This window comes from Vespa mandarinia, chromosome 21 (assembly GCF_050613455.1).
Source record: "Vespa mandarinia isolate Hongniang chromosome 21, ASM5061345v1, whole genome shotgun sequence".
In the NCBI taxonomy this organism is placed as follows: domain Eukaryota; kingdom Metazoa; phylum Arthropoda; class Insecta; order Hymenoptera; family Vespidae; genus Vespa; species Vespa mandarinia.
The window spans coordinates 3,656,312-3,679,216 of NC_140830.1; the positions used below are offsets into that span (position 1 = coordinate 3,656,312).

At 32.3% G+C, this 22,905-nt stretch overlaps 2 protein-coding genes and 1 long non-coding RNA gene across 18 annotated transcripts in view; 1 reads left to right on the forward strand and 2 right to left on the reverse strand.

The window, feature by feature from the left end:
• On the forward strand, positions 1–20,905 carry LOC118443943 (uncharacterized). Of its 9 annotated transcripts, none has more exons than XR_014983454.1 (12): positions 1–88; positions 453–1,740; positions 2,989–3,133; positions 3,268–3,461; positions 10,205–10,381; positions 12,371–12,615; positions 12,884–13,131; positions 13,721–13,931; positions 15,273–15,431; positions 15,499–15,628; positions 16,005–16,176; positions 18,411–20,905. It is a non-coding gene; the product is annotated as an uncharacterized LOC118443943 (long non-coding RNA). The 9 variants fall into 9 exon arrangements; XR_014983457.1 differs by having other exon boundaries at positions 13–1,527; positions 1,619–1,740; positions 2,877–3,133; positions 18,411–20,900; XR_014983453.1 differs by having other exon boundaries at positions 13–1,740; positions 2,877–3,133; positions 18,411–20,900.
• LOC118444054 (uncharacterized) lies at positions 4,231–7,622 on the reverse strand. Its single transcript, XM_085663390.1, has 9 exons — positions 7,487–7,622; positions 7,168–7,278; positions 6,679–6,886; positions 6,504–6,615; positions 6,203–6,357; positions 5,605–5,806; positions 5,412–5,494; positions 4,408–4,543; positions 4,231–4,242 (listed from the first exon to the last, which is right to left on the reverse strand). Exons 1-9 carry the CDS (start codon positions 7,620–7,622, stop codon positions 4,231–4,233), a joined length of 1,155 nt encoding a protein of 384 aa, XP_085519516.1.
• The window catches only part of CCAP-R (Crustacean cardioactive peptide receptor), a 24,782-nt gene continuing 10,487 nt past the window's right edge, over positions 8,611–22,905 (reverse strand). For 6 of the 8 annotated variants that reach the window (XM_085663368.1, XM_035871598.2, XM_085663366.1 and 3 more), the window contains 6 exons: positions 16,010–16,145; positions 14,401–14,598; positions 12,349–12,443; positions 12,012–12,267; positions 10,190–10,370; positions 8,611–10,057 (listed from right to left, as the gene is read on the reverse strand). In XM_085663368.1, the coding sequence (XP_085519494.1) occupies positions 9,859–10,057; positions 10,190–10,370; positions 12,012–12,267; positions 12,349–12,443; positions 14,401–14,598; positions 16,010–16,145 (1,065 nt within the window). In that variant the 3' untranslated portion in view covers positions 8,611–9,858. Of the gene's footprint in view, positions 10,078–10,189; positions 10,371–12,011; positions 12,268–12,348; positions 12,444–14,400; positions 14,599–16,009; positions 16,146–22,905 lie in introns of all 8 variants that reach the window. The other 2 variants (XM_035871599.2, XM_085663369.1) reach the window with 2 other exon arrangements.

The window sequence follows — 22,905 nt, forward strand, 5'->3', positions numbered from 1 at the left end:
GTCTCCACCAGCCGTCTTTAAAACGATATATCTTTTTTACTTCTTTTCCTTTTCTCTCAGTGAATTCCAAGTGCCTACAAAATGATAGGTAAAATAAGAGACACAATATCTTTAAATAAATAAAACGAGTAGAGAAATAAAGAGAAAGGGTTAAGGATGCTCATGGCAAATCTTGTTTGTGAGAGATTACAAACAAATCTAGCAACAAAGTGTTGAATGCTTGCTAACAACTCGTGGATAACTCCTGGTGCATTCGATAACGTATTATCTCTAACCAAGCGCGAAAGTAATTTATTTCTTTCATTCGTTTCTCTTTCTTTTTTCATTGATCGCATTGAATGTTCTCTCTCGTTGGTTTAACAAAATCTACCGGATGTTAGATAAAATAATAATTGACAAATATTGAAACGCGATTGAGAAACTTTTTAAATATTTATTTTTCATGTGTTAAGGTTCATCTCTCAAAATAGAAATCACTCGTTTGATCAACAATTTATGAACATTTTTTTTCGAGACGTTGCAAGTACCTTTTTTGTATCCTCATCAAAGAACCTTCCTTTCCTATCCGTAAGTATATACTGTAGACGATATAAGTGGTAATAAAACGGTTGAGAAACGGGAAGGTACAGGAAACAAAAGAAAGAATATACGTTGAATGAGAGAGGAGACGTTTCAAATACCTACCGGAAGGTAAAAACTTCAGGGTCAAGTACACGTCGAGAGTATTATTACAATACGATACAAAAGTGCGCAGTTTTTCTTACCTTTTTCTCTACTCACTCTTTTTCCCTTAACGTAATTATTATTTCTCCATCTATTTTATTATAAATAATAAAAGAATATATTAAGATTTAATTATGAACATTTTTACAATATGTTCATGATATAATACGTCAATTGACTAAGTTTCGATCGATTACATCTTTTTGGCCCACCCAGTATATCCGAAGGCGTGCATTGACTTTGGCAGTCGTCATTTGAAAACTAACAATTACAATATTTTATTATTATAATATTATAATATTTATTGACAATCTCTCGAGAGTCCGTGAACGATAGAAGTGATTTGGTCGTGACCGAATCGATTAAATAAAAACTTGACCGATTCGAAATTCAAGGGAGAACCTAAAAAAAAAAAACCTTGCTACAACTAATCCGTCGTTCTAATTAATTATAAAGAATAAAAATAGCAAAGATTTAACGATTTATAAATAACGAAAGTTATTATTTAAATTAGTTTTTAATCGATCACTTTTTATAGTTCACCCTGTGTATTAGAAGTCGTTGCATTGACTTTGACAGTCATCGCTTAAAAAATAACGGTTAAAGTTAATCTCGAGTCTCGAGGGTGGAAATTTTCAATTCAACATTTATTAGTAAAGATACGAGAGAAAGAGAGAGAGAAAAAGAGATGGGAAAGTCAATTCTGATAAACGTTCTTGATATCCTTAAAAATATTCGTATTATCTGACGAGCCTAGCAGGGGTCACCTTTCTTCGAGCGTAACGTTCCAATCCTTTACGAGAGGTCAAAGTTTAAGATTTTTTTCTCCTTTTCTATCGAGTTATATCACGACGCTTATTAATGTGCTGTGATTTACAATGCAACTTTTAAATAGATCAATCGTTTTATTTTTCGACCGATGAAGGCCGACGAACAAATCGTTTTTGAATCATTTCCTGAAAGTTCGAGATCATCGATCGAGAGTTCGTCGAGATGGAAAACAACGACTAATTAAAGGTAATATTCAATTGTTTTATAATACTTTCGTTGCATTGATAAAAAAAAAAAAGAAAGAAAAAAAAAAATGTAAGGTGCCACGAGAATCATTGAACATTTCTCGTCATTATCGTATCGTTAAATCGTATCGTTGAAAAATAACGAACACACGTGATTCTCATTCATACATTACTCATTAATGAAATAATTTATTGACCTTCTAACGACAGAAAGAGAGATAATACAAACAAAAAAAAGTAGGTTATGTCAATCTTTGTCGAAATTAATCATGTAACCTCAAATATCTGCTTAATTCAAAAAGTCGATCCATTGATCGATTCCTTCTTTATTCTTCGCATCGCAAAAAACATTCTTTTGTAGACTTTTATAAAATATTATCGTTGTATTTACATTAGATAGTTTCTAAAAAGTTTCTTAATTGGACTACGTTCTTTTACATTATTATACGTATAATAGAAATTACGCATTTCGTTTTCCTTTTGTGAATGATTTCGTAATAACGATATAATTCTCATAAATTACGTAGATTAGTGAAAATAATGAAATATTTCTTCGAACCTGTTACGAACATAATTCGATGCGAAACGTTTGTACATTATTTTTATTCTGTAAAAGGATTACGCAATTCCTTATTACGCATGTCATCCTTTCTTTCATGTCATGAATTACTTACTACCTTTTGACGTTTCAATCGAACTATCTTTAACTGGAGCATGAAACGATGCAACGAAAGGACGTGTCATTTCAATATAAAAATATTTATCAGTCTTTCTACCGATGAAAATATTAATAATTCTATGATTTAACATTTTAATGTAACAATCATATAGGTATTTTAAACGACTTTATCCTGTCGATAAAAAAGTGAATTTATCCGTCGAGCATCGATTTCACGTTTTCGTTGACATATTTTCTCCGATAGATGGCAAAGGTAGTCGGTAATATAGTTAAAAATAAATTGCATTACAATTACTCTTGTTAACATTAATTATACTCATTGGGTTGTTATCATTTTAAGCTTGAAAACGTTCTATTAGCGTTATCTTGGAAACTCTAGCAATATAAATTATTTTATGATAAACGATATATGCATTTAATAAGTACTATAACTAATGCATTGAATTTTTTTGGATAAGCGATGGATCGAGATCAAAGGATCTTCTTTACCGGTGAAAAAGATCAAGGATTGATCCTTTTGATGGTAATCTTGGTATTCATATTAATTTTTTATGTCAATCAATTTTTAAGATGAGTCAAAAAACAAGAGAGTTGTAATAGTTGTAAACGCTTCATCGACTGAAAGGAAATTCTTTCAATACGTTACTGGGGAAAATATTACCCAGTCATAATCGATATGCAATGGAAATATCATCGTACGATTGTAAACAATAAGGCAAGTATCATCCAAGTAATTTAGTTCAACAATTGCGCTCGACAGCTTGTAGAATTCTAGCTTTTAATATTGCATTATGTACACTTTTTGAACATACTTGAAATGCAAGTATAATATGTAGATATTTTTCATAGATGGACATGTAGTATCACTGTTCTGAAAGAGACGAAAATGCGTAGAATTTAGATATCAACAAAGCAGAAGGCACTGTCTGAAGCTCCGGTGCTTTGCATTTCCCTTTTATTTCGCGTACATACGATGTGAAGTATATAAAATCGAGAGGAATAGAGAGACCAGAAAAATACAATAAACATTTTTCGTATGCCAGGTAGGTCTTATTTATTTGCAGATTCTTATCTACATTTAAAATTAATGTAAATTCATTATACATTTGAAAGGTTTAATATACTTATCTAGTTCAATCTTTCGTGTAAATGTAATTAAAAAGTTTCATTTATTAGTTGAGGATAATGTAACAAACGAAGTAACGATAATTTCTCTCTGTCTTTCTCGTTGGACACACACACACACACACACACACACACAAGGGAATAATATTTTATGCGCTTTTGGCATTCTTGTCGAGTTTCTCATAGATTCATATTATTCAGTTTCTATGAAAGAGACCGAAACTATTTTTCTCATATACGTTATTTCCTTGTTAGATATGCACATTGCTCTGTTTACTCACGCGAAACCAGGCATGTACGTCAAGGGAAGAACTAATACGAACGTATAAATTATTTTCTCATACTTGGCTTGTTCTTTTCTTTTTCTTTTTTCGGTCATTCCTTCTGTTATTAAAAAAGAAGTAGAAGAAGAAGAAAAAAGGGAAGAAATGAGAAATTAGTTATATCACAACAATTATTTATTTAAGCAGTTTATTAAACGCTTATAGAAAAAAATGTTACATTAAATGTATTAACAATGTCGACGTTATATTTCTAAACTTTCTTGATTTTTCTTTCTCTCTCAAATTGCTCAAACTATTTCTTTCCTTTTATTTATTTTATCGATACATAATAACAATGTAATCGAAATTGGACGTATAATTCACACTCGATTTAAAGTTAAATATCTTTTAAGGAACCTGTTTGTTAGTCCTTACTCTGAATCATATTTTTATTGTTGCTATTATTGTTATTACTATTATTATTATTATTATTATTATTATTGTTATTATTATTATTATTATTGTCATCATTATTATTATTATTATTATTACTATTATTATTATTATTATTTCGAGGACTCGTACGTTGTGATTCGCTTACTACGTTTCCTTTTGATTTCGTTCTCTGTTTTCCTTTCAAGTTGGATAATACTTGTCTTGAGCACTCTTCAATAATTCTCTGCTCTTTCTCAGTCAATTCTAACGTCGGAAAATTTCCAAGATTCACTTCTGGATCTCTGTGAAAACACCAGAGTATATTTCAAAGAACGTACTCAAATATATTTTTGTTATCATACCTATATAAAATAAATTATAGTTTATAATAAAATAGAGGATGCATTGTATTCGTCCTTTTGTATTTTACTAATAGATAATTCTGTTTGTTTGTTAATTCATTTGATTATCAGACAGAGGAAAGAAATGTTATTACTGTCGTTGTAAGAGAAATGGATCATTAAAAAAAAATTAAGGGGAATATTAAACACGGTCCATTACGGAGAACTTGCAAATGAGACTACTAAAATGTGGGCCAGTGCCGTATGCATTACTGGTAGCTCTCTCGGTTGAAGCGATAGAAAATTGAAGAAAAAAAAACAAGAGAAAATAAAACAAAAGAAGATGAAATTACTCTTCGACTTTAACGTTCACCACTTTGCGTTACTTTCATTATTCTTCTGTACTTAAAAAAGAAGAAAAAAAAAAGAGAAAAGGAAAAAAAGAAAAATGAGAGAGAGGCGAATTACGAAAAGAACGAAGAGACGACAGTGTGCTATAAATCTTTGATAAAAGAAAAAAGGAAATTTCTTATCCGCTTTGTTCATTTTTAATATTCGCGATGGAAATGAAAAACTATTCGTGATGATAATCACGATAATAATAAGTAGGTGATGATGATGATGATGATGATAATCGTTCAAACGTGTTTTGATTACTTTCTGTTAAAGTTTTGCGGATGGAAATAAAAGTAGAAGCAGAAATAGAAATAGAAACGACGGGAAGTCCTTTGCGATCTAATTTCGCTCGACTTTACGCTCGAGCACGCCTTCCGTTAATCTCGAGCGACTTACTCGAGTTGCGAATTATTTTCGTGAATATTTCACTCACCTTTGATACTTGTTAAGTTTTGTTACGATCTTCCTTAAACTGCTCTCTCTTTTCTGTAGATTCCTCAGGTCGCCTTCTCTCTCCTGCGAACAAAGTATTTCCATTTTATCGACATCTTATCCTATTTGTTTTTATTTTATTTTATTCTTCAGAAACATTGTTTTAATTCCTTCTGTAGAATACATTTGATTACTTTCAAGATATCACCGATAACTCTTAATTCTTCCTCACGAGATTCCTGAATGTGACGCATAGTAATCGTCTCGCACGTTAGCCTAAGTATTTGCTGACGATACGTTTGTTCCCGTTCCATTGCCTTGTCCCAAGCTTCTTCTCTCGCGATTACTGCGTCCCTTAGGACTTGCATGTCCTTTTCCATGATATCCAGCTCCGATCTAGGAGGTTAACGTTAACGTGTCCTCTTAAAAATTCTACTCATGAACGGATAAATCACAGAGAGAAAGAAAAAGAGGGAGAGAAGGAAAGAGTATGTGCACGTTCTTTCAAATACTTTAAGGATTTTCATGAAATACGAAGGGATATAACAACTATAGTAAGAAATATAAAATAAAAATGTCAAAGTAAATTGGAAATTGATTTAAGCCATTATACAAAATTAAAATTCAAATCCATTTACGTTTTATTAACAACTTAAAATACGATCGATCTTGTTTTTTAATTAGATCGACTTTATTTAATAATAAGTTTCCTACGATTAATAGTAGCTCTCTGTTCGTCATTTATCCAATAGGTTATTGATAAAGTTTATTAAAACGTTCGTATATGATTACCTCGTAATTGTGACCGTAGTTATACCGTTTGTAAAATTCTCCAATTTATTCTGACATCCCTGACAAAGGGACCAATTCTGTACGGCCCGATCTACGGTCGCAATGACATCGGTTGTCGAACTGCTATTTTCCATTTTATTTAAAATTTCATCTTCCTGAAGAAGTTGTATATACGTAATGAATGTAATTACGCTTGTCGATGCGAACAAATATCAATATATATTTAAGATATTAATTGTAAAGCAGACACAATATCAGATGAATTTATTGTTTAGTATTTGTTTATTTATTAGACACTTACCATTCGTTTATTTGATTTTTCACTAATTTCCCTCTTCGTCTTCGTCAATTCTTCTTGCAACGAAGCTATTCTATGCTCCAACTCTTTGTTTCTACTTTTCTCCCCGTCAAGACTGTGAGGAAAAACGAGAAAAATTATCATGTAGGACGTTCGATTTTATCAAAGTATTCCTCACCGACTTTTCAAATTCTCTTTTTCTCCAAAGAGCTCACGAAACTTCTCACGCATCGTGGCATTCTTCTCTTCGAGCATTTTCAATCTAATTTTAATACTTTCTACGGACCTTGCATTAGCGATTGAAATTCGTCGATCTCGAGCTGATTCGCTCGCTATTTTCCTCATTTCCACCCTATCCTCTGGGAATACAAGTTGCTCGCCTCTACCTATGAAATTTTCTTTCGAAATTTCAAATTCTTTCGAATATCGTTAACATTCGATTCAATATTTTATTAATTAGATTTCCTTTAGGTGTATTCTTGATAACAATGGAAAGGAAATTAATTATAAAATTGAATGAATTAGATCAATATAAATTTGGAAAAACAATGAAAAACAATCCCTGCAATAAAGCAATTCTATTATAATATTGCAATGTATTATCACGTAAAATTAAATATTCAATTATCTCGTTCTACGTCCTTTGAATGTTGTTTGAGATAATTACAATTTATTATGTTGCAATTAAACCGGTTCTCTCCGGATGTATCTGTGCCGGTCGTGCTTCTACTATAATCCATGGACATTGGAGTGATCCATCCAGCTGTTGTGTAACTTCCTGAAAGGATGATAAATTTGTTCGTTCTGTGTTTGAAAATTAATTACTTCTCTTTCGGTCAGACTTCTCTTTTAGTTTCCGTAGATAAATAAAATAGTTCTTTTGATAAAAGATATGATAATTGGGAACACGATCGAATAATAATTGTTAAAATTAATTGGTAAATTAAAAAAATATTCTTTATTCAACAAATCTATTTTCCGCTTACCAGTGTACATTTCATTACAAGGGCTACGAATGCTCGATGAATGTATCGAATTGTCGTGATCGTAAGAACGTGGAGTATCCAGGTGATAAATCTGATCCATTCTGTGATCAATCGATTGACAATTCAAGCAGGACATCTTGGTTTCTGTTATGTCGAAATCTTCTGACTATATTTTCTCGTATTAGTTTGATATTTTTATGGGTTGCGATCAATATTTAGAAGTTCCTTAAAATCAGGAAAGAGAAAGTTTGTGTTTTTCTCTTTTCTTTTTTTTTTTTTTTCCTTTCTCTTCAAAATCTTCACATATTAATGATCGTTGATGTAATATCAACGACGAAGGAAAAATTATTACTTTTCTTTAATGGACGCAAACATCCTTTTACACTCTGAAATTTCTATTATTTTATAATCATAATTTTCTTTTGTTTGTACTAATTTCAAATCGAACTCGAAAGAGGTTGATCTTCATTTGGCCATTAGATTTAATCGTAAATGTTTTACAATAAGTATAACAAATATTTCGTCTTTGCTTGTTCTTACAAAAGTTTTCACGTAAGTTCGATCGCACGTCAAAGAAAATAACAAGTAAAATGAGAAGCGTAAAGTAATGATTCCGTTTCTATTTGACTCGACACCGATGGCAGCCATTGGATTTTACACGCTCGTCGAGTGAGCTAAGCCATAAAAGGAAATGGAAGAATGCGGAGAAATTTTATTTCGTCGACGACGACGAACACACGATTCAACTTTACCTCTTGTCAATTTTTTACATACTTGAAAATGTTCAGAACAAAGTATTTACCTCAAAGGGGGAGGTAAAAGAGAATGGACTAGTAGTTTTTAAAATGTAATTTTATTTTTTCAATTAAAATATTTCACAGTTTTTTTTTTTAATTAATCATTATTTCGGAACATTCTCATTTGCAGGAGAAGATTTTTTATTCGTTCATCAATTTTATTCTCGGAAATATTTACAAGATCCCTTTTAATGTCAATGGAGATTCAATTACACTGATAATAATAAATTATTATTATTATTATTATTATTATTACTATTATTATTATTATTATTATTATTATTATTATTATTATTATTATTATTATTATTATTATTATTACTTGCGATGCAGTTTATGAATAAATATGTATGTATGTATATTCTCTATATATCGAGAGACACGAAGCTGAAAGATTTTATATATATAATATTATTATTATTATGTATATATCTATATAGATGTATGTACACATTGGTATATACCTTCGGGCATTTTATTTTCCATCCAGTTTCACTGATACATGTAAAAGACGAAGAAAATGTCAATTTCATATTTCCACGAGCTCGCTTTGAAATACCAAATCGATTTTGTTCTCTCTCTGTATATGTGTGTGTGTGTGTGTGTGTGTGTGTGTGTGTGTGAGCGCGCGCGCGCCTCTATTTATTTGTGTAATGGATGTCATTTAATGATGAAATATTCTCTTTTTTCTTATTCCTTTTTAAGACATTTTACGTTTCGTTTACGTAAAAATACATTATTCTTTTAATAACGTCGATATCTCATTCTTCTTATATTAAATTTATTTACATCCTCTTTTATTATTTTATCTTTTAGCGATTTTTGAAGGGTAAACAAAAATTAGCATAATTGTAAGATAAAAACGGAGACAGTAAAGGATAATAGTTTTATTATTGCAAATTATCAGTATCGCGTTCTCATTAAAGTTGTTAATTTTAAAGAGAAATCGCGTAACGATTACAATAACATTTTTAATGATTCTCCTTTCTATTTTTCTTTTCTTTTTTTTTCTTCATTAGCTTCCTTTCTCCAAGGATTTAAACTTTAAAGCATTCATAAATGTAGGTTAAAGTCCGTGCTCGTTAAAAGACACAATTTAAATGGCGATACGAGAGAAAAATATCTTCTTTTGAGACATCTCGATGAGATACCGAAAGACAGAAAATTAAAAGTAATTGTGAAAGAGATATTGCTGCAGAAAAACTGAAATCCAGTTCGAGGAAATGTTCTAATTATAAATATTTATAATACTTTCACGAACAGTTTTATCATTTCAACGATTTATAATTTGTAACAGTAGTCTTAATTTGGAGACGTCGTAGAATTTTGTAAAAAATGAATAAAATTTGTGTAAAAATTTCACTTAGGATCAAAGAACGTTCTAAGGTGATTTATTGTTAAAGTAAAGCCGAGCTTGCTCTCTGGTAAACTAAAGAAAGAATTCGCTGATTGGTGGCTCGCAAATAGGCTGCTCGGCCATTCCTTTTCGGCGTGTTTCTTCGGGAATTAGGGAAAGAAATATAAGTAAAAGCTTAAGATATTTGCTCTCCTTCTCTTGGTGGTCTTTTAAACAATTTAAACCAACGACACCATCACGTGCTTTCTCGAAGTTGTCGAGTGCAGCATCCCTGGTCCACTTTTACGAGATGAATGTGCCGTCAGGGACGTCGTCACTGTCGTCCTTGTACTTGCGGTTTTAGCACCACCGGTGCCAAAGCAGTGATGTGGATTTGCAGTGCACCATCCCGAAACCCAGGAAATCGCCTGCATGTTCCTACCGTGCAACAGTTGCTCCTTAGAGAGTTTTATCGTTTTTATAATGGTTTAGTTAATCATTTTTTTTTTCTTTTTTTCTTTTGACAATTTCTAAGGACAAATCCTATTCTTTGCAATTTCGACAACTCACCGTACATTTTTGCAGAATGGCGTGCTGAAAAGGCAATAAATTATGGGATTGGCAGCAGAATTCAATGGCGCTAAACTTTGTATAAAAGTTGCTACTGCAATGTTCGTCTGCGTTTTCGGCACGTGTCCGTAAACTTGAAGGAGATCGAAGATTATGTATGGACTCCAACAAAGGATGAATACTGCAATAATTGTAAGATTTTGAAGAATTATTAGAAAATCAATTCTTCCGACGTTAATACAAATATAATAATAATCTCAATTTTTTCTTTTTGTTTTTTTTATCTTTCATATGATCGATCCAGTAAATCATTGATGGAAATGCAAACGAAGCTTTTGTAATGGCCACGCGTTTGGATCGTGATTCAGAGTTCTAATAGCCATTTCGATTGTATAAACACTTTAAGAATGTTCCCGATGAACGAGCAGATTGTATTCGTTCCCCATTTAATTCGATTACTGAATGTAGTTACTGTTATTTCGGGTGTTCGTAAGTACGTTTGAAGTCTGGCTAGGTCATCGATCTCTCTCTCTCTCTCTCTCTCTATCTCTTTTTCTTTTTTTTTCTTTCTTCTGATGCGTATTTTGTATTATTTATTTATTTTTTCTTTCGAGCAAACATCAGGGAGTTCTCGGTTACTATCTTTTAGCTTTTTTTATCAACGCTGCATCATCGCTCTCAAAGAATTTCTCACTTTCGGAGAATATCAAGGGTATCGTATCGATAGGTCCCTCCCTAGCTCGAGTTCCTCCTTTCGCGAAAGTATCGTCGTCAGCTAGAAAAGAAAAGATCTCCGAAAAGGCCAATCGCAAGAAGCGAATCTGATTAGCTCGAGCGATTTCTCGTACGCGTAAAATTGTCCCTGGCAAGATAAGGAGGGGATGGGGGTTGGACGATGTACGCGAGACTTAGAAATCGGGATATACAGGGTGTCTTGGAACATGAGTCTGTCGATATGTAACGCTCGATAAATTATTTTCTTTATCTTGTATCTTAAAAAATAATTCAAATACCAACCACGAATGGTTTGACTTTAATTTCTTCTCGTTGATTTCTTTTTAAATTCACCGAACCATCGACGTCAATTATTCGTTATTATATATCTTTGTTACTCGAAGAACGTTCATGTCTTTTAAGTTCATAGTTTGTGCGAGGAACATTTATATTCCTTGACACCTGTCCTTTCAATGTAACTCGAGACGATTGTATATTCAACGGACACGCTGTATATTGAAGTTCCACGCGTCTTTTGCTCTCTTCTTCGAAAGCCGTATATGGATGCTGAGAAGAGAAAAAAGAGGAAAAGAGAGAGTGAGAGAGAGAGAGAGAGAGAGAGAGAGAGAGAAAGAGAACACTCGCTTATCTTCTTGTGGCCATGTCTTTTACGCCGTGCAAATAAAACGGTTCGACGATATTCGTGGTAGTAGGATATATATCTACCTATAGGAAACTGTGTCGCATGGGAGAGAGGGTTATCGCTTTTTACTGTCGAATCCGTCGAGTCAACTTTCGAAGAAGCCCCTAATCGTTCACAAATTCTATTTCGAGGAAAAGCTTTTTATTTCGATCGTAACCAAATAGATATTTCTTGTCAAAGCTATCTTTATCGATCATTCGAATGTTATGTGTTAGATTTTTTAACGAGTTTCATAAAAGAGGACATGAAATAATTTCAACAAATGGAGCCCCCTCAAGTTTACTTTTTTAATTTATACCATTTAATCCTCAATCTTCATTACTGAAGTTAAACTTTTGGTCAATGATGATAGTAATAAAAAGTCCAGTCGTTTGTTCGAAGTGGGGAAAAGTTGAAACGACTCACCGAACACTATGACGAAGGTCATCTTAACGGTTTTGATCTTGGCTCTTGGTATAAGACCCCTAGACGAAGCTCTTCTAGTATCCCTAGTAGGACCTTGACGTAATGCGCTTCCTTGTGACCATATCGTTGCTACGATGACCATATAACAGCCTCCTATTATAAGGGTGGGAGCTATGAATAGGGTAAAGCTCACCAAACTCATGTAAATCCTCCATTGAATCGAAGATCCCAAGTCTATCCAGCATTGCTTCATTCCCTAAAAAAAAAGGAGGACAATGCTTTTTATTATTATTTCTAATAGGGGACAAAAATATGTATGTATTTTCTTTTCTCATACTTGTATACGTTTTTCCTCGTAGAGAAAGATGATGGGAATGCTGAAAAGTGCTGAGAGACTCCAAGCAACCACCACCAATACTCGAGCTCTCCACCCTGCATAAAATTCTTCACCTTACAAGTATTTACGAACTGGTATTATCACCGATAATATCTTTCTTACAAAGAATACCAAGATAATATTTCGACGTCTTAGGAAGGATCGTCATTCAACGATTTTCAACATTGGATTTTTTTTCTAATTAAATGCTAACGCTTATGTATGCACGTAAGTAGATACTTGTAATTTATGCGTTTATCGTGTGGTCAGGACTAAAAGCATTCTCCATGTAAACTGCCATGTTTACATGGACGATACATCGTACTTTTTATTGTGGATATTATCGGAATACTTAGAAAAGAGTTCTCATTGATATCAAGATAAATGTCGACCGTTTGTGACAACTGATATTATCTTTTCAGATTTTACTTAAATACTTATTACACGATGATCGTTTCAATTCTTTCATATAAATAATATTTAATCTTTGTTTCAGAACGTTACTGAAAAAGAAGAATTTTATCGAATAGGAGATAGTAAACAAGCAAATTGCTTTAGTTGAAGTTAACTTTGTTACCATTCTAATTGACTCTGATAACAGTGAGTTTCATCTACAATTATTTTCCAACAATCATCACGTTATCTCTTCGTTATTTTTCCGCCATGTTAATTAAGTGATAAGGTTAACGAGAGAAAAACGATTAAAAGCGATGGAAACCTTTCTCACTCACTAAACATGCGTTGGTAAGTCTGTAGAACCTACATTTAATGTGTTTAACATTGCATTCTTGCCGTACTCGAGAAAATGACTTCTTATTACACGATGAAAAATGTATCTTCCTCTCTCGTTATTCTACTTTTTATTTTTTCTTTTTTTTTTTTTTCTTTCTTCCTATTTTTTTCCCCTCGAGGATTTACTTACGCGAGATATAATATCAGAGTGAAATGAGGCGAGAATAAAAAAGGGAAGGAATAAAATGTATAGAGTATTTTGGCAAAAAATTATTTCACTCAAACTTTTCCTGATTAACAGAATATTTTTATCATCGTGTAAACAGACGAATTAAACGATATGAATTAGTTGATTTTCAAACGAACCAGAAAGAGTTACGTTTGAGAAAAATGACAATGTTTAAAAGATAAAACATCCTGTATATCATACGCACGCACACTCACACACACACACACACACACACACACACACACACACACACACATATATATATATCTTTGAAAATCGGCTTCGTGGTTGGAAACGATTTCTCGGTCGACAGTAAATATAAAGTCTGAAAAGAGGAAAGCTTGCGACTGACTGGCGACCTTTAAATTATAGCTTTTTCTTTTTCTTCTACCTCTGTGTCTGCCTCTTCATCCAGCTCACCACTCTTTGGTGACTTTTCTCTCGAGAATAACGTGAAATGTGTGTACGCGTTTGCTACCTCGGCTTTTTCGAATACAACTTGAAAATGTACAGAAAGAGAGAGAGAGAGAGAGAGAGAGAGAGGAAACAAGAGGCATCTTTGAGTTTCTTCTACTTATTCGAAGTAAGTCTGTATTTTATAAGTCATAAAAATCTTACTTGGAAGAGAAGATAGAGAAAGAGAAAGGGAAAGAGAGAGAGAGAGAGAGACTGCAAGGTGTTACCAATCCAACAATTTACTTCTCTTCTCGAGCTTTATCGTTCTCTTTCTCTGTGTACAATGGTCGACATCGCAACTCATGATTATTTTTATATATTGCAGATACGAAAGGATCTGCTGCTCGACACTTTTTCTATGTATCATACATATATATATATATACATATCTGTGTGTGTCTGCGCGTGAAAACATATTTATATATTTCTTTCCGAGTACTTGCAGGAAATTCGAAAAGATTGCTTCGCTCTCCATTTACGAATGAGAGATTTTGGAAACATCACAAAGATAAACATAAATCAATGAATGAAATTTTACTATAAACTGAACTGTTATTTATGTAATATTTTATATAAGAAGAAAAAAATATACTTACAACTTCCTGAAAAGTTCATCGGTCGTGTAATAGCGTCGTATCTGTCGATCGATAGTGCAACCAATACATACGTAGAACTATAGGTGACGACGGCTTGCATAAACCTGATGAGTTTGCAGGCAATGTTACCAGCATGCCAGGTCACCGTAGTTCTCCAAATTATATCCGTCAGAACTGATATCAAACCGACCAAAAGATCTGTGAACAAGGATGGATAGTGAAGTGGATTGATTTATCGTAATACGTTATTATTAAGTGCTATCCGAGTTTCGTTCACTTTATTTCCGAACGAATAAATATACAGACCGATGTGTAGGTGACGTCATTACGCAAATTCTTGAAATAAACGACGATAATAAACGACGAGGAAATTGTACTCTTTATACTCTTTCCTATTTATCGAGAAAATGTTTTACTCGTGCTTTTCAATTTTTCATGATAAACTTTTCTTTATTATCTATTTTCATATTAAATAAACATACATACATTTCATATAATATAAGCGCGCACGCACATACACATACACCATGTGTTAAAAGTATTTTAACACATTTGAAAACTTTTAATAATTATGGAAAAATCAGCGTGCTGCATGAAATATATTAAAAATTAAAAGGAATATTTCCTTATTATAGCAGAAATATTAAAAAAGAATTTTTCAATTAAGACAGATATATGTAATATATAAATTAATTTGTTAATTTTTATACAGGATAAACCGTATCATATAAGTTATCAATAGAATGAATCTATAATTTTCGTATGATTCGTTTTATATATGATTAAATGTAAATATAAATATAAATATAAATATAAATTAAAATTAATCTAATGTGATTTTTAAATACAGGTCTCGTTTTCTGTGTGTGCAGATCACGTTCATCAAACATTCCCGGCTGAATCCCTCTCTCATGATTTTTTCTTGTCAGAAATATTTATTTTCTATGCGGCATTATGATTTCTCCTGGTTTACGGAAGGATACTATGAGGAAACGATTTCAAGAATATCGTCGAGCAGTGCGACTCTCAAAGTAAGACTTCACGTCCATAAAGACCTTTTCAAGCGTTATCCTACCCTCCCATCATCATTTCTTATAGGAAGCCAACTTTACCCTCATGATTTTCTCATATTTTGTCTTCCAAATAAAAATATGATTGGAATTCGCGTATCTCGATAGGAGTTATCGCAAAATTAATGTGCACGTAAAAATGATGACCGAAACAAGTGGTGAGTAATATAAGAAAAAATTTTTTTATTACAGTTTCTCGATAGAAAAGAGTAACGTTTTAACGTAAAAGTAAAACAATTTCGTGTCGAATGAAAACGTCAGATTCGAGCGGACAGATTAATTTACCGGAGAAGTACCGATTTGAAATTTTATTGGAAATAGATCAGCTCAAAACTTAATAAAACAAAGAAATGAAATATTTCGAGCGTAAAATGAATTTCCATTTAATAGTTTCCATTGAAATCCACGGGTTTTTTTTTTCATGGTCTTTCGTATAAAATTTTGTAAATAGTTTTCACGAAATTCTGTCATATGAAATACAATATAATAAAATGAAATTACAATGAAATGAAAGAAACTTTGTAATTGACTTAGGTAACCTGCGAACGCCAGTTGCTTGATGAAGAAGTCCATCCGAGATTTTCGACGTTTTCCAAGCAAAAGACCAGCAAGAACTGCAGTGTTACCAGCAACGATCACAACGAATAATAACCACAAAACTGTGAATTGTTCGGTCTGAAAAAAAGAAAAATCATTTTATACAAACGTAAGTGTACATATATGAAAAAACTTGATGCATATACGTATTATTAATCGAATTATTTTATCGTAATTAAAAAAACAGGTTGGCGGTGTTTCACATGATGATATTTTAATTGGTCGTGTAATCTCGGATACGGAAAAGATTTCTCTCTTTTTCTCCCAGTCTTTCTTTAGAAAAAGAACCTCGAATAACGAAGCGAGAAGTACGCTGTTGAGAATTAATAGGCGACATAATGTTCGTGGCAAATCCAGTGTTGTGTTGTACTTGGGAGACGACCGAGAATTATTACAATCGTCCCTCCTCGAGAATCTCATCTATTTTCTCCGTCGTAAAGCGAGACGTACGCTATTTCGTCGTCGTCTTCCTCCTCGTCATCGTATTTCTAATTTTTCTTTTTTTTTCGCCTTTTCTTAAGATTCTCCGAAAAAAAAAGAAAAAAAAGCAAAGAGAGAGAGAGAGAGAGAGAGAGAGAGAGAGAGAGAGAGAGATATAGTCGTCGTCTCAGCATAATTGATTTGTTTGCGTAGGTGAGCAACGATGAAGGTGCTGTTAACCGACTCTTCTCTTCTCATGCTTGACTCGATTCGAATTAAGATATCGGCCCTCCCTTCTTAATTGCCATGCCATTCTCATAAATCACATGCGCTATGTGCTACGACTATCACCTACCTGTATATTTATCAGTAGGATAATTACGTGCTCGACTTCTTCCCGAAATTGCGACGAAAAGAGAACTAGAGTGTCTTGATTTTTCTTTTCTTTTTTTTTTCGTTTTTCGCAACAAAATTATTTTCTCTCTTTATTTTTCTTTTTTTCCTTGAAAAATTTATTTCCTTCATTCTTTATCTCTTTCTCTCGTCGCCAATATCTCTAACGCTATTGCAAAAGAATGTCGGACGTGTGAAAAAATGGTATGTTATATTCTTTACAATTTATCGACGTTATCAATAAAATTAAAACTCGTCGTTTTCGTTATTAATGTTATAGAATATATAAATAGACGAGATGTTTATCCATTTAACATTTTCAATAAGCCAACTCGATAATGCAACGAGTAATCGCCACTTTTCTCTTCAATATTAATCAACCAAATGCAATATAGTAGGGAATAAATTTGATTTAATTTACGATTGGTATTAGAAGACTTATGCAATATGCATGAGGTACACATATATATTGAACGATTCAGTGATTGCGTTCTTCGAAAGGTTGGAAAAACTGTGTTCCTCGGTTTATTTACTTAATCGTTGTGAAAATAGAACGCATCTTCATGTTCCGGTATGAAAAGCATTTCTGTTCTTTAAAAATAATCTCTCGTAGGAACTGCAGTCAGTTCTTAAATCGTTTCGTGCGAGTTCCTGGCGAGAGTAGTATGTATACAGCAGATATAAATCGCATCCACCTTTTTTCTACTTTCACAAAGCTCTTTGGCAAATTATTCCAATCCATTAATTGTCTTTGTTAATTGTTTTTCTACTCTCTTCCTATGGTTCGTCTATTGCATTTTCCAGATTCTCTTTCTTTTTCTTTTTTTTTTTTTTTCCTTCAACAAAGTAAACTAAGCTTAACAGGGATACGTTTTACAAGAATTTCCAAATAGAATTATCCTCTTGTTTTCTCTTTCTCTATTTCTTAATTTTCGTTATTTAAAAATTGAATCAAAGTTCTTCTTCGACTTGCTAAATCAACACATACATTACTGTACGTTATTTGCATTAAAATTAGAAATCTCTCGTTGCTTAGTTGTAATATCGAAATCGATTATGAGACAAGATCAGTATATCTCCTCGAATGGAAACCCGTACGATAATGCTGCTCTCATAGAGCGATAGCTGTAAGTGACGTTAGCGAGTACTAGAAATCAGTTCGTCCATTACTCACTCAATGTATAACAACCTACAACGCATGATCGTGCACGTATCGCCGATGGCAGTTACGAAATTGCAACGTTTCATACATCTATGTATTTATGTATGGACATATATATATATATACACGCGCGCGCGCGCGCACACACACACACACACACACACACACACACACACACATATATATATATATATATGTAATACAATGACATATCAATATATGAGCACTCGAATTAGAGAACTAATACCTTAATACCATATACTTGATTAACGCGGATACTACGTATTTTAAAAAACAAGCTATCATCTCTGAAATGCATGTAAAGTTTTCTGATGCACTAAGAATCCTAGTTTCCTTATTTTTTGCAGATGATTTTCATCAAAGTTTTAAGATGTACAAGGAATATTTTCAACGTTTGATAACGAGCCTACGAGTAACATGTGAATCGCATTTCGTGGAAAGAACATTTAAAATGAAACGTATATGAGAATTGATGATGATAATGGGGGTGAGGATAATCTAGCGATCTTCTCCAGTCTACGTCATCGTCGAAGGCATCGTGTGAAGGGCGAAGGTGAAGAAGGGGATCGAAAGGGATCGTAAAACATCCTATTTACGTCCTCGAACGCAGATTACACCCCTCGGGAGTACAGGACTAGCCCGTAGCAACGATATTTTCTTCCAAACGTTGAATTATCTAGCCATCGTACGACAAAATATCGTCGAATCATCGAATCTCCGCCCGAATGTAATACTCTCCTGGCTAACATTAATCTTCTTCTCCTTCTTCCTCCCTCTTTTAATCTTTTTTTCTTTTTATACATAGACCGGCCTATTTCCTTGTGAAATCATAGAAATAGAACTGGTCTTTCTCTATGCTTTTATAGAGCAAACAGTATCGTATATAGTCGATTACTATTGATGAATTATATTATGTGGTCAATAAAGTATCAGAATGATAAAATCTTTAAAGAGAATATTCGAAGGAGTAAATAGGATTGACGGAGCGAAGAAAGAGTAGAAAGAGAGAGAATGTCAGAGAGAACGTGACAAAGTAGCGAAGCGAATTGCATCGATTATTTATGCTCGTCAACTTAGATTCCAAAGGAGGAAACGTTGAAAGCGACCAAAGATGTAAAACGTCGTATTGCCATGTTTCAAGAGCTTCTTGAAATTTCAAGCAACTAGAAACTCAATCTTAATACGACAGGATTCTTGCTAGAGCGAGCATAGAAACTGAAGATAGGAAGTTTACAATGGGGAAACAAACGAGATCGTGAAGTTAATAAGTAATAAATTAAAATTTCAATAAAAATTAAATTTAAATTGTGATACTATTTCGGCGAATCAGATTCGACAATGCATTAGAAGGCATTTATTGTTGAAAAGTACTCTAGAAGGTGTACGCGCTCGGATTAATACTTTCCTGTAAATTACATTTCCTTTCATTCATCCTGGAACGTAGAATAGAAAAGAAAAAAAAAAGAAGGAAAACAAAAGAGGGAAAATGTCTTTGAAGGAATAAAATCACATTATCGATATTTTTTTCGCCTCATAAAACGTCAGGTCTCCGTGAATTTTTTTATTTTTTTTAATTTTTCTTTTTACCAAATAAGATATAATTTACCATTTACAATCTCTGGGAACGTGCTTTTTCACAAGAATGTAATTCTAAGTTCGTCTAATTCACCGTAAGAGAACATTTTGCGTTTACAAGGGTCTATTGTGTACTTAATTGTGAATTAAATGTCCATTTTATTCTTTCTTAAACGCAATTATGTTTTTTCTTTTGAGTAGACAAAAAATAAGAAAGAGAAAGCAAGATCGAGAATTTTTATTTCCAAGTATAGCCTTGAAACTCGACGAGAGTTGAGAGATCGAAAGTTAGTTCTCGTTTAATTACTAACTTTATAGGATGATTAAAGTCTTATAATTATCGTGTCACGTGTCACTGATTTTCACTGACAAGAATCTTATTTGAAATATTTCTTTTCTTTTTCTTTCTTTTTTTTTTTTTTTTTCTTTTCTATACAGAAAACGACGACTTTAATCTCATACTTTAGAAAATAATGTTCGAGAACATGTTCCTGCACTTTTACCTCTCGATTTTTCTATTAAGAGAGAGAAAGAGAGAGAGAGTGAGAGAGAAAGAGAGATGGGTGTTTTAATTAAAAATTTTAATGAAGGTACGTGTGCGGAGATTCGTACGAGTATGCACATGACACACTGCGTTTTCGAAAAAAAAGAATAAATTTTTAGATTCGTTTAGGTAAATAGTTAGATTCGTTCCAGAGAACTCGGCATAACTTTTGTTTGTTAAACTGCTAAAAGCTTAATAATTTATATGTCAACACGTCCATCTGGTTACGAGTATTGTAATGCATCTTAAAAGGATTTTGCAAAAAATTCATTTAACGTTTATCAAGTAATTAATGCACCCTTAAATTAGAAAACTATTCTCAAGTGAGTCAGTTTTGTGAGAACATTTCGTTAATTGTATAGAAGGTATTGTGTTAATCGAACTTGACGATTTTCTCTGGGTTTTCTCTATTTCGAGATATGTTTCTTAGCTACACTAATTACTGTCCTGTACCGTTTATTCTCGATTTAACGAGTAAACGACTCTCTTCAATACTTTTTTCACACTCGTTACGAAAGTGTAATTAACTTTTCCCGGTGTTAATTACTTAAAGATAACAAAAATGCGAGTCTATGTTTAATTTCTCATTTGCTCTTTTTTTTTATAAAACAGTAGAGAACAGTTCTTGGATAATATTCTTTTTTTTTATAACGTCTAGTTATTATTTTATAATTCAATTTTATAAAAAATTAATAATTAATGTTTATTATATAAAAAATTAATATAACGTTTGTTATAGAATACATATATTGGAAATAAGAAAGTATAAGACGAATTTGGGTTGTAATAGTAATCGATCGCAAGTAAATTAATTCATTAGATAAGTAAGTTCGTCTATCTTCCAAAGTTCCTGACTAGTTTTGCAAGATAAATTTATCTTCTTTTCTACCGCATGTTTAACTAGAAGAGGGTTTGGCGTCGATCTTTGTTTAACTTGAAAGGAAATTTCTCTTAGCTATGATGAAATTGCTAATATTCAAACTAACAATAGGAAGAAGCATTGAATGGTTGGAATCTTATTCCAGTGCTAATATAATGGACGAATAGAAATAATGAATAGCAAATTAGTATTTGTTGTGTGTCTAGAATGTTAAGTGAGATAGAATAAAATATTGCAAATCTATTAGAAATCCAGTTATGTAAATCCTGCGAGCTTTTCATCTTTTGTATCCCTCCCTCTCTCCCCCTCCCCCTCCCCTTCCCTCCTCTCTCTCACTCTTTGAACAATTATATTTTTTTCTTTTATTTGTAAAACTTTAGTAATCGAATATTTAATTATTTCAAGATTTTTTCTTAAACATTGCGTGCATGTATTTAATTGGATTTTCTTTCGAGCTTTCTACGTGCGTTTTCAACTCAATGATTTTATTAATTATTAATGCTATAGTTGAGAAAATCAAGTGATTCTCGCATTAATATTATTTGTATTATTATGTTAGAATTTTTAATATTACATGTTAATATTAAATGTTTAACGTTGGAAATGTTATTAATAATTCTATATGTTGTGCATTTTAATCCTTTTATTTCTTTTTGGAAAGAAGAAAATATGTTTTCTACGAACCTATGTAGAAATAAGAAGCCTTGATTTTTTTAAAGAATTTATGTATATATATGCAAATGTTTACTTATATAACAATTATGCAAATACCATAAGAGACAGATAAATATAAAGATCGTATGAATGTTTTCAGTCGTCAAAGCCATCTGAATTCGTATGCATATATGGAGCATTTGTGTGGAAGCGAACAAGAGGTGTTTTTTGTCGTCTACCTAGTCATTAAAAGTATATTAAAAAAAAAAAGAAAAAAAAAGAAAAAAAAGAAATAAAAATAGGGCAGTGGACCAATTTATTTAGGTCAGTAATGTTCGAATACGTTGATCAAAGCTTTCTTTTTTATCGTTATGTTTCAAGCTGTTATTTTACATTATTAAATAATTATAATTAGTAATAAATTATTATTATTATTTCGGAATATTTTTAGGAAAGATATACAATAAATAGAGATAGATTATTTTATTTTCGATTTATTAATTGTTCGTATTTTGATCCGTATTGCAGAGAGAAAAGAGGAACGAACTACGTACGTGTAACGATAAAGTAATATGTGTATGTGTGTTTGGAAGGAAAAGATATTTTAGTTAATTAGTTAGAAAACAGTGATCTATTTTAATAACACTGATTATTAATATTTTTCCTTTTTTTTTCCTTTAATATTTTATATCATTCGTCATTTTTTAATAATAAATTGAGAAAATGAACTATTTTTTGGCGCGGAGTACCCTCGTTGGCGTAATTCGCATGCATGGTTTGCTATGCGCATGCGCGGCGCGGATTATTTAACGATTATTTGCGGTGGATCCGACGCCATATTTGTTCGATAAATATCATTTTGACACGGCTGCGTATCGTCCTCATTAATTTCAGGTAATTAATAGATTTTTTTTAACGTACACCCTCTTCTTATATACCAATCGATAGGTAAAGTCAAAATCTTCATGAGGCCGCGTTCGCAAATCAGAACATCATCGCATTCAAAAGATATTCGCGAAAATAAAATTAGCGTCTCGGCGTCCCCGAGGGACATTCTTTATTTCGAATTTTCTAGTAATATTTTCGCCATATCGATACTTATTTAGCTTTTTTAAGATATTTTAATTAATAATTGTTCATTAATTAGCTTCCATATATCATATTTTGTATTATATTCGATTTTCACACA

Bases quoted from the DNA above. Each gene is read 5' to 3' on its own strand.
- LOC118444054 (XM_085663390.1), bottom strand. From the start codon at position 7,622: ATGTCCTGCTTGAATTGTCAATCGATTGATCACAGAATGGATCAGATT. The intron at 6,358-6,503 runs GTAAGTGTCTAA...CAACTTCTTCAG, and splicing joins AAAAATCAAATAAACGAATG to GAAGATGAAATTTTAAATAA. The intron at 4,544-5,411 runs GTGAGTGAAATA...GTGTTTTCACAG, and splicing joins AAACTTAACAAGTATCAAAG to AGATCCAGAAGTGAATCTTG.